The following is an 11,717-nucleotide window of genomic DNA, read 5'->3' as shown; positions in this document are numbered from 1 at the left end:
TGTTCTGGTGTATGCTAGATTTTTACTCCTAAATATGGGTGAAAATATTAATAATTTTATATATTGTAATTTGAATCAGGCGGCTCGCGAGCTGGCCCAGCTCGAACTCGTTTAATTGGGCTCGACTCGACTCGTTAAACGAGCCAAATTCAGGCAAAGGTTCCGTCTCGTTTAATTCTCGACTCGTGAAATTAAACGAGCCGAGTTTTGGTAGAGGTTTAGGCTCAATTAAGTTTAAAATTATACGAGCTGACTCGTTCGACTCGTTAAAACCGGTTCGTTTAGTTAAACGAGCCGGATCGACTCGACTCGTGAAATTACACGAGTGAGATTTAGACTTGATTAGTTAAACGAGCCGGCTCGGCTCCAGATTACTGCAATCATCAATATCCGGTGTTTTCAGTGATCTCATGGTTCTCATGGTGTGTGGAAGAGTTTCAAGGTTCTTGTTATCGGTAAATCTCAGCTTAACAAGGTTAATGAGACATCCAATCGAATCCGGTAATTTTGAAACAATAACATCATGTACATTGAGCTCTTTCAGGGATTCAATTTCCCCAATTCTACTAGCAATGCTTCCAGACCTCTTGAATGGCCAACACTAAGAACTTCCAGTTCTCTTAAGTTGCAAACGGTGCCCGGAAGAGTTTTTAGAGTTTTATGCTTCTGATGGTCCTTATGATATATGGTCATAGGCTTCCTGTGACAAGTTAATATATATCAGCTTAGCAAGCTTACTAAGACGTCCTGTCGAGTCTGGTAATTTGAAAGAGCTACATTATGTGCATCGAGCTCTTTCAGGGATTCAATGTTCCTCAATTGTTCTGGCAATGCTTCGACCCTAAAACATCCACCAATATTTAAAACTTCCAATGCTCTCAAGTTGCAAATGGTGTCCGGAAGACTTCTTAGCTTTCTACAACCCCTCAATTTCAAAAAAAAAGCCTCCCTAAACTTCCAATTGATACGTCGAGCTCCACCAAGCTGTCACAGCCCTCGAAATTTCATACTTGCAAAAAAACATACTCATAGTACCAACATTGCCTGATTCCCACATCTGCATCATTCTGCTGCAAGCTAGGCAACTCAAGTAGAACCAGTTGTGCGGGTTAAATTCAAAAGGGAAACACTTTAAGGGACAATATTCCCAACAAAGCCAAATCTATTTATAAAGTGCGCCTTCAAAGCCTCCAATGAGATTTACACCCGTGAACTGAAGTAATCTTAACTTTCTCATCCTTCTGAATGCTTCTGCAGCAAATGCATGTTCTTTTCCTACAATGAGATGGAAGATATTGATGGTGGTAAAGGGCCTAGCTAGCTAGCTCTTTGTACTTAATCAATTATGATGGCAGATCGAGCTACTTTTCATAGTGTACTCTCTATTTAGGGTCCAGGTCCCAGCATATGATTGCTGGGGAACTGGTAACCAACACACACCTTTCCCACCATTGGATGAGTTCACGAACAACGGTGATTTAAAAATTCTAAGTCTTTAGTGAGTAGGAGATTGAGGACTCAAAATGTAGTATCTTTTCTCTGTCTCCGGGCCACACTCGAGAACCGTTCTTCGTGAACTGTTCAGAAATTTTATTAAGTTATGACCGATCCGTAAAACGTATATCATTTTCATTAATTTTCCATTTTTAAATAGCTATAATTATATAATCATGCGAACTTACGACAGAAACGAAAACTATTTTGTTTTCATTTATTTTTTGGGTTTTAATTAGGTAAATATGTTAACTTACGACGGAAAAATAAAACATATCATTCTCATTTATATTCCATTTTTAAATGGCTATAATTATATAATTATGTGAACTTACAACGGCGGCGTAGTTACGATGAAACCGGAAACTATTTTATTTTCATTTATTTTTTTAATTAGAGAAATATGTAAATGTACGACGGAAAAATTAAAAAAATCATTCTCATTTATTTCAAGTTTTTAAATATCTATAATTATATAATTATGTGTACTTACGACGGCGTAGATACGACGAAAACAAAAACTATTATATTTTCATTTATTTTTCTTTTTAATTAGCTAAGTATGTTAAATTACGACAGTTTAATTATGACGGAAAAATAAAACTTATCATTCTCATTTATTTTCCGTTACGACGGCGTAGTTACGACGGAATCGAAAACCATTTTCTTTTCGTTTATTTTTTGTCTTTAATTACCTAAATATGTTAACTTACGATGGTTCTTTTCATAGGAAAAGATTTCTTATATTTTATTAGTTTGGGCTGAATTCTAGCTAATAAACAGAATACATACGACGGAAGGTGGATATGTCGTAAGTACTAACGAGAACATACGACGGATATTTACCAGAGATATAGTAATAGAAAAAAGAGATATATTCAATAACAATATTTAAGAGTGTTACAATTAAATAGAGTGGCTTCGAAATCTATATTATTATACTATTAAAGCTGAAACATTAAAAGTTTGGTCGGTCGGTACTTGGGCCGAATTACGGGCCTTTTTATATAATCAGTTATCCTTTTAACTTAATGTTTGATCGTCGGTACTTGGGCCGAGTTATGAGCCTTTTTATATAATCCATTATCTTTTTTAACTAAAATTATTATTTTATTTATATTTTCTAACTAAAAAAATTCAATTTTCTAAAAATAATATTGGACAATAAACCTTTTTATTATTAATTAAATCAAATACTTTAAACATTGGACAGTATGATCGGTGTGTATTTCAATTAAATTAAAATACAGATAATAAAATGACAAATATTATAAATGGCCCGTGCATGGCACGGGTTATAAGCTAGTATAAGTTATAAGATAAAGAGTGTTACATGTTTGAATTCTATTAGTGTGTAGTATATATTTCGAAGGTGTGATTATTAAATAATATTTACAATACAAATTAATAGATCATAAGTAAGATTATAAAATTACATAAATATTACAAGTTAATAATTCAAAAAATTTGAATTATGATTATGTTGTTTTATATATTAATATTATTCAGTTTTGAACAAATTTGGTATTTGTAAGGATATATATTATTATTAACAATATAATATTATAAAGACTATTATTAGAGAGTTTTTCGTAAAATAAATGTAGACACCAACTAATGATCTCAATTTAAATTGAAATATAAAAAATATTTAATTATGTAACCTCGTTAGTTTTATGATAATGAATTAAGCATTATCAATTTTAAAAATTAAACATGAATCTATACAAATATGCCACATTAATATGCTATTGTCACTTACCCTGAGTAGAACTTTTAGTAGGCTTCATAAAACACCCAAATCGCAATCCAAACACCTCTTGTACCTTTCACAACAAACCCAGGTTCTTCCATACATTTCTATCATCCTTCAAATTCATTGTTTGTAGATTTCAAGCCCCACAACAACATGAAATTAAAACAAGAACGACCCTCTAGGTATGTTCCGTCTAGATCACCAACTCCATCTCCATCCCCATCGCCATCTCCATCTCCATCCCCACCTCCATCCCCAGTTAGGCATCCATCTAGGGTTTGGTCTCCACCTCCAGCTCCACCTCTACCACCAATTCTCAATGATACTGACCGCGCTTTAATAGCATCCAGGGTAAGAAGTCTTCCATATATTTTAGGTCTATAATGTTCAATTTAGCTCGATCTAGTTATGAGATGTGGATTTTAATTTCCCTTTAATTCATAGATTATCACCAACTGTATGTACATATGGCTATTATTCACTCAAATTTTCCTGAGTTATTGAAAAGGAAATCCTAGATTAAGGTGTTCAATCTTGTTTTCTATACCCTAACATTTGATTACTGAAATCAAGGCCTCGGATTTGTAAGCCCAAATATAATTTTGCAAATCTGTAGTTCAAAGTTTCTTATAGTGTAAAAAATGATTCAGACTGATATTATCTTTGTTATAGTAACCATACCAGGATTTAGTACGGCCTTGTCCCTCTCTCATGCCCTGCAACAAGTAATTGGACTACTAATATTATTGCCATGTTAGGGTTTCATTCTGTAAAGAATAAATTTAGGCGTCCATAATAATGTGTTCATCAAATTTCATTGTGATTTTGTTACAATTATAAAGTAGAAGTATGATTTGCTGTTATTAAATCTTCAGATGGTTGAAGTCTCTTGTCCCTTCTCTTGTTCCTCCCTGGGTGGTACCACTTCGGTCATTGCTAGCAGAAACAGGAAGAGAAAGGCTGATGATACCACTATATGCAATATCCCCACTTCATTATTGCATAATATATTTCTTTTGATACCAGCCCTGACCCTTCGGAGTATGACCAAACTTGTCTGTAAAGAATGGAATTACATAATCTCTAACTCAAACTTTGTCAAGGATCACTCTACTCGTAATGCAAGTGGAGGGTTTCTGGTTCAAAAGTGTGTACATGGTAAAACTTCACAGTCCTATTTGGTTGAGATCCGTGATGACACTAATGCGGTAACCATCCATCCAACAAACCTAGTGTTTGAAACCGTTATTGCCACTTCTGGAGGTTTTCTATATGTGAAAGAAAGTAGAGGAACTTCAAAATTGTCAATTATGGAAGCTGTAAGTGGAAAAAAGCTGAACCTACCACCTTCACCACAACCAAGAGCATGGCTTCTGTTTTCTGGTTTCGCACAGGATCGAAGTACTGGAATATACAAGGTTGTGCGCTTATATACTGTCGCTAGTGATAATTTTTGTTTTGTCTTATCACTTGGTGTCGAACATCAGTGGAGACCTATAGATGTTCGGTCTTTTTACTGCAAATCCTTCAAGACAATGACAATCTGTGCTGGAAGATATGTTTACTGCGCAACAAGGTCAGGCTCTTGTTACTTTGACATCATTACCTTCGACGCAGAAACTGAATCAATATATTACTTCCCTACAACATATGTAAAGATTGGTTATGACTACACTTTGCTTCGGATGGAAGATTCCCTGTCATTAATGTCTTGCAACAGAAATTACAAATGGAAAGTGTGGAGATTCAATATCTCTAATCCTCATGTTTGGGAAAGGATTTATAAGATTGATTTGTCAGAGCAAAGACTTTTGATTGAGAGAGAACTTTCAAAAGGCGATGTCTTCATTAAACCAATAGCCTGGTTGAGGAATGGTGAGTTGATCCTTTTTCGCCTGACTTATCCATCCCAGTGCTGCATCGCTTATGATGTGGGGAAAGGGGATTCATTTTGGTTTGAGTTTCCAGATGATGGGGATACCGGAAAAACGGTATACTTTAATATCAGTGAAATATTTTCCCTCAACAAGCCTTAAGTCTGTCCCCCCCATCTCACTTGATAGCCTCAATGAAATCATTTTATTGGTGAAAAACATTTGTGTACTATTGATGCTGGTAGTGTCCAAGCTAGTTATTGTTCCTTAATCTCTTAATCAAGTATGATAGGAGAGCTACTTTCCAAAGTGTGATTTCTATGTAATGCCTGGAGTTTTACTTTATTGTGTGTACCAAGCTTTTCTTTTTCCATGTTTTACAAGTTATGATTAGAGCTAAAGTATTGTCGTTTTAACTTTAGCTCTAATCATTGTTCCACTTCTTATGGTGATCGATAGGTTTAGTTTTTGCTATTCCTTATTAGCTTGGGCTTTGATGAAAAGAAATCTCTTGTTCCTCCATGGGTGGTACCACTTTGTTCATTGCTTGCAGAAATAAGAAGAAAAAAGGTGATGATACCAATATGCAATATCCCCCATATCATTATAGCATAATATATTTCTTGGGATACCAGCCCTGACCCTTAGGAGTATGAACAAACGTGTTTGTAAAGAATGGAAAATGACGATCTCGGACTCGGTCTTTGTCCGGGGACACTCTACTCTGAATGCAACTGTAGGGTTTCTGGTTCAAAAGTGTGTACATGGAACTCTCTTGACTTTTCATAAGTTCTCTCCTCGTGATTAAATTATATATAATGACTTTTATATATGGCAAAAAAAATAGGGTTAGATCCTAATTGTTTTTAATCAAAGGGAAGGCCAAGACTATTTTTAAATTTACTTATGTCAGGAGCCAACCTTTATTGTGAGTGCGGTCAAGATATTACAAAAGATGTCATCTAAATCCTTACTTTAGCACGTGTCCAAGGGTACTATAACTTGAAAAGTATATGAAGGCTCTACTTGCTCACAGCTGCACATGGAGTATGAAGATCAATGGACAAAAGGGAGGTGCTCATTTCCTTTTATATAGCATTAATGTAATGGTATTTAACCGCTTCATGTTTTTAATTATATGGGTAAAATTTGTTGATTTAATAGATATTGATTTTTTTTATTTGGATGGTGGCTCCTAACAAAGATTTTAATTAAATAAAGCTCACTTTTTTTTTATATATATTGATTTTGGTTTTGTCTTGTCCAAGTTATTATATTTGCAACTGAAAATAAATATATGCTCAAATACGAAAATAATAAATTTGGATGCACCATGATTACCCAAATAATTATAAAAGTGATCAATATCTATCTCATTTCAAGAACTAGTCATATGGCAATAATAAGTTCAAATTTCAATGCTTCAAACACATACATCGATTAGAATATATAGATATGGCTAGAGGCTGGGATTCAATCAATTTTATTGAAATTCTATAAATGATTTTATCGAAATTCAATGATCCTATAAAAATAAAAAGAAAAAACTCTATTAAAATTTATTTTTCACGGTAAACTAAGTAATAGCTATAAAAATCCTCCATTTAAATTTATTTGGGTTTTATAGTTCCGTCTACATTTGCTCCTCTTAGTGATGGAACTCATATTGATCCTTGCACATTGCTTAGTGCATCATTGTCATCGGTTCTAAGTCCGACACCTAGTTGATCATGGTGATTTTTGATGATGTCTGTTATGCAATCTACTACTATACCATTAGCGGCTTATACACTAACGAAACTTATTCCTATTCAAACAAGTTATATGCTAAAGAAGCTCTTAAATGACAAAGTATACTTGTCATCGAAATAGTTTTGAATTTTATTAGTGTAGTATGAATTTGAACCGGTGACTATAAAATAATATAAATAATACAAGTTAATAGGTCATAAGTAAGATTATAAATATATATAAACATTAAATTTAATTAGTCAAAAAAATTTAGAATGATAACTATCTTGCTTTATATATTAATATTAAAAGAAATTGCCCATTTAACTTTCTTTAGGTTCTGTATCCATGACTACATCGGGTTCTCTTAGTGATTGTAATCATATTGAGCCTTGCACACCGCTTCATGCATCATTGTCATCTCATCTAAGTGAGACGCGTGTTTCTCTTAGCGACTGAAATCATATTGAGCCGCTTGTGCAATTAATAAAATCTATATGCCACAAGTGTAGCTTCTTCTACCCCTTCATCCCTATATTGGGAGAAGTCACATGTTACTTTAATTATCATATGCTCAAAGGTGTTTCTCATTCCTTTGTTGGCCTTTTTGTCTGTATTAAACGTTTAATATGTGTTTCAACTTTAATGAATATTATGGAGACATGACTATAATTTTAACTTGTCTATTTCTCATCATTCATCAAATTATTCAAGATTAACTACACCCTATTTCACCAATTTAAGATAGTTCAATTTAATAGTTAAGGATTACTTAACAACAAAAGCTCAACTTACAATTTTATAATAACATATTGGATTTTGTTGATGGTTCCTCGCCACCTAAGATGCATGTAACACCAATTTTAATATTCTTACTAGTCACCTAAGAAGGTATTAGATCATAGAGACAAGTCTCATTTCCTACTACCGCTAATATTTTGATAATTTGATATAATCACGAAAGAAAAAAAAATAAACTCTATAAATTGGCGCTCATATCCATTCCTGACACGAAAACTGGTTTTGAGTATGGGAAGTACCAAGATATAATAATTAATATCATGGTCACTTAACACATTCTCACACCATTGTCTTAATCAATCAATAGTTCTTGGAATTTAATTTCACCCAATAAAGTTAATTGGTTATGTTTTAAATAATATCACCAACCAATCATTTGACATTAGGAGTTACTTAAATAATATTTTAATCAATGTCCAAGACAGTTGGTCATGTGTGATGGAAAAGGGAAATTATGTATGACAATTATGATGGTTAATTTTAAACCATATGTTTCATATAATTTTCTTTTGGTTATATAAAAATACGGGCATTGCTCTAATAGTGGATATTATTTTTTGATAAAAATTTAAAATTACAATAAGCATTTATAATAAAAGAGCTTATCATAAATTTGGTTTTTGGCCCCTTTATGTATCAATAAAATAACTATTAAATACAAAGTATAAATAAATATTTTAATAATCTAAATTAGTTCCTAAATTTAAGAAATTTCTCAATATGAAATGATAAGTTATAGGCTGTTAAATGAGAGAAGCCAGTAAATTACATAAAAAATTTGGACTAACCAACCTTAAAAAATAGCAATACTATAACCTTCCTAGCTTACTCTCACAACTTAATTAGTGATGCTAAGAAAGTACTTACGGAGATTAAGGGGTTCTAAAATAAGACAAACATAAATCGGGGACATAGTAACGGAGTAAAATATATTCACTTTTTCTTACTCTTACATAGTTCACCTTTAATTTTCTTTTTCAGATAAAGCAAATATTTTTAAATTAAATGACAAGTTAATATGTCAAAAGATTTTGAATTATAAATATAAAGCTTTACGTATTAATATTATTAATTTTTGGATATATTTTAGTATTATAAATAAGATTTTTCTTATTAAACTTACAATATTATTTAAGATTTTAATTATAGAAATTTATGTGAAATATATATAGACAATGAAAATGATTGTCTGAATTTAAGTTTAAATTAAAAAATTAATAGATTATATAAGTCAGTTATTTTTTTTGATAATATCCTTACAAAAAAATCAATTATAAATTTTAAATAATTACAGAAGAATATCTTTTTTGATATATATATATATATATATATATATATATATATATATATATATATATATATTAATATATTATACTATTCATCATTTATCTGAACTATAGTAAAAGACCTCATATCCAAATTAAGAACACCTCTTGTCCCTTTAATAATCATCCTTCCTCATTTGTCCTGTAGCCTCAGCGCTTCAACAATATGAAAGTAAAGCAACAACGACCTTGTAGGTATGTTGGGTCTAGTACTCCACAACCACTGCCACCGCCACCGCAAATGAAATCTCGTCCTCCACTTCCACCTCCATCTCCACCTCCACCCCCCATCATCAATGATTTCGATTGTGCTTTAATAGCATCCAAGGTAAGAGGTCTTATATATAGTTGAGGACACTAATATTCCATTTTAGCTTTATTTTTGAGATGTTGATTTTAATTTCCCTTAGTATTTGTAAATTCTTACCAACGGTATGGCATAGGCCCTCTAATTTGTACATATTTGTCTAGAATAATGATAAGGAAGTTCTTGATTAAGGTGTTTGATCTCGTTTTATATATCCAAACATCCAATTAGTGAAATCATGGGATTAGATTGTAACCGCAAATATATTTTTGAAAATTAGAAGTTCAAATTTTTTTTTTTTTGTGTAATTGTTCTGAAGAGTAATATTTTCTCTTTTGTGATAACTATCTATGGATATAGCTAGTACCGGGTTTCCCCTCTCTCTTGTCTTGAATGGGACTACTTAAATTGCCATGTTAAAGTTTAATTTCTATAAAGAATGAAACTTAGGCTTCTATAATAATGGGTTCATAAAATTTCTTTGTGATTTTAAAAAATTACAAAGTAGAAGTATGATTAGATGTTGGTTCATGTATGAATGCATGATTCTATTTTTGAAATATTTATGTTACGGTGATTAAATTTCATTCTGTAAATGGAATTACTTTATTACCATCATACCTTTAATTCATTCTTAATATATATGCTTTATGGGTAACTTCAACGACATTGAATCAATGTATCAACACACTGCATATTCTACTTTACAAATTTTCTGTTTGTTGTTGTTATTAAATCTTCAGAAGGTTGAGGTCTCTTGTCACTTCTCTTGTTCCTCCGTGGGTGGTACCACTTCCTTCATTGCTTGCAGAAATAAGAAGAAAAAGGCGGATGATACCACTATATTCAACATCCCCAGATCATTATTGCATAAGATATTTCTTGGGATACCAGCCCTGACCCTTAGGAGTATGACCAAACGCGTTTGTAAAGAATGGAATGACATAATCTCGGACTCAGTCTTCGTCGGAGATCACTCTAAACTTAATCCAAGTGGAGGGTTTCTGGTTCAAAAGTTTGTACATGGTAAAACATATCCATCACAGTCCTATTTCGCTGAGATCGGTTATGACACTAATGCCGTAACCATCCATCCAGCAAACCTAGAATTCAAAACCGTTATTGCCAGTTCTGGAGGTTTTCTATATATTGAAGAATGTGCACCAACTCCAAAATTCTCAATTTTGGAACCTGTAAGTGGGAAAAAACTGAACCTACCCCCTTCACCAAAACCAGGTGCAAGTCTTATGTTTTCAGGATTTGCACAGGATCGTAATACTGGAATATACAAGCTTGTGCATTTTTATAGTGCCCCTGCCGGTGAAGGTTGTTTTGTCCTAACTCTTGGTGTCGAACGTCAGTGGAGACCTATAGATGATCAACATTTTAGATACTACTCCAACCTAAAAAAAAAGACAATCTCTGCTGGAAGATATGTTTATTGTGCAACTTTCTTATTTTGTTACTTTGATATCTTTACCTTCGACCTTGAAACTGAGGAAATATCTTATTTCCCTACTACATATGTAGGGAATGATATTAGCTACTATTTGCTTCCCATGGAAGATTCCCTGTCATTAGTGGTTGATTGCAGAAATTACATATGGGGAGTTTGGAAATTTAATAACTTTAACCGTCCTGTTTGGGAAAGGATCTTAGAGATCGATTTATCAGCGCTGAGACTTTTGATTGAGAGAGAACTTTCACTACAACAAAAACGGGTAAATATGACCGCCAATTTCCGGTCATATTTAACTAAATTTGACTACCCGCTGTCAAATTTAGCTAAATTTGACCGGAATTTGTTGGTCTTAAATAGCTTAGTGGAATTTAACATTTTCGGTCATATTTAATTAAATGTGACTGCTTAAATATGACCGGTTAAATATGACTTCTTAAATTTGACCGCCTAATTTGACTTCAGTCGGTCATTTTTAGCTCTGATTTTTCACCTCCAATTTTTTCGTCAAATTCAAATTTCCCGCTTTTATACTTAAATTTGACTAACTAATCAGTCATATTTATAAATTTGACTATTTTATCAACAGTCATATATATAAATTTGACTAATATTCAGCGGTCACATTTATAAATTTGACTGCCGTTCTATGGTCACATTTATAATTTCGACTAATTTTAGTCAAATAAAATGAGCCAAATATGACTGAATTCAGTTACTTGCATAATATTATTAAAAAAAATTGGCATGACTTTTTTGTTCTTGTCATAATCCCACCTGTAATTTTTTTATCCAATTCACCAATCACTCCGCAATACCATAATTAATCAATCCGAAAACCATAATTTCATTAAATAACATTATAACAAATATTTATACACAAGCAAAAGGCTAAAATTATACAAACACTCAACACAACAGCATTCTATACATGCTAATTTACACATCAAACATTAAGCTTTACCACTTT

General features: G+C 32.5%; 2 protein-coding genes across 2 annotated transcripts; both read left to right on the top strand.

Annotated features, from left to right (window-relative positions):
- Positions 1-3,297: 3,297 nt before the first annotated feature.
- Positions 3,298-5,638, top strand: LOC108201139 (putative F-box protein At4g17780). Its single transcript, XM_064084960.1, has 2 exons — positions 3,298-3,601; positions 4,126-5,638. The coding sequence occupies exons 1-2, from the start codon at positions 3,404-3,406 to the stop codon at positions 5,284-5,286; spliced, it is 1,359 nt and encodes a 452-aa protein (XP_063941030.1). The 5' UTR covers positions 3,298-3,403; the 3' UTR covers positions 5,287-5,638.
- A 3,509-nt stretch (positions 5,639-9,147) lies between these two features.
- On the top strand, positions 9,148-11,141 carry LOC135149393 (uncharacterized). Its single transcript, XM_064085093.1, has 2 exons — positions 9,148-9,309; positions 10,032-11,141. The coding sequence occupies exons 1-2, from the start codon at positions 9,148-9,150 to the stop codon at positions 11,139-11,141; spliced, it is 1,272 nt and encodes a 423-aa protein (XP_063941163.1).
- Positions 11,142-11,717: the final 576 nt, after the last annotated feature.

This window comes from Daucus carota, chromosome 9, assembly GCF_001625215.2.
Source record: "Daucus carota subsp. sativus chromosome 9, DH1 v3.0, whole genome shotgun sequence".
NCBI classification, from domain to species: Eukaryota; Viridiplantae; Streptophyta; class Magnoliopsida; order Apiales; family Apiaceae; genus Daucus; species Daucus carota.
The sequence above is the reverse complement of the archived record's forward strand: the minus strand, read 5'-3'. Positions and strand labels throughout refer to the sequence as shown.

What these genes read in the sequence shown, in the direction of transcription:
- LOC108201139 (XM_064084960.1), top strand. Translation starts at nt 3,404, where the DNA reads ATGAAATTAAAACAAGAACGACCCTCTAGGTATGTTCCGTCTAGATCA. An exon ending in GCGCTTTAATAGCATCCAGG is followed by an intron (nt 3,602 to 4,125) that starts GTAAGAAGTCTT and finishes TTAAATCTTCAG; the next exon opens with ATGGTTGAAGTCTCTTGTCC.
- LOC135149393 (XM_064085093.1), top strand. Translation starts at nt 9,148, where the DNA reads ATGAAAGTAAAGCAACAACGACCTTGTAGGTATGTTGGGTCTAGTACT. An exon ending in GTGCTTTAATAGCATCCAAG is followed by an intron (nt 9,310 to 10,031) that starts GTAAGAGGTCTT and finishes TTAAATCTTCAG; the next exon opens with AAGGTTGAGGTCTCTTGTCA.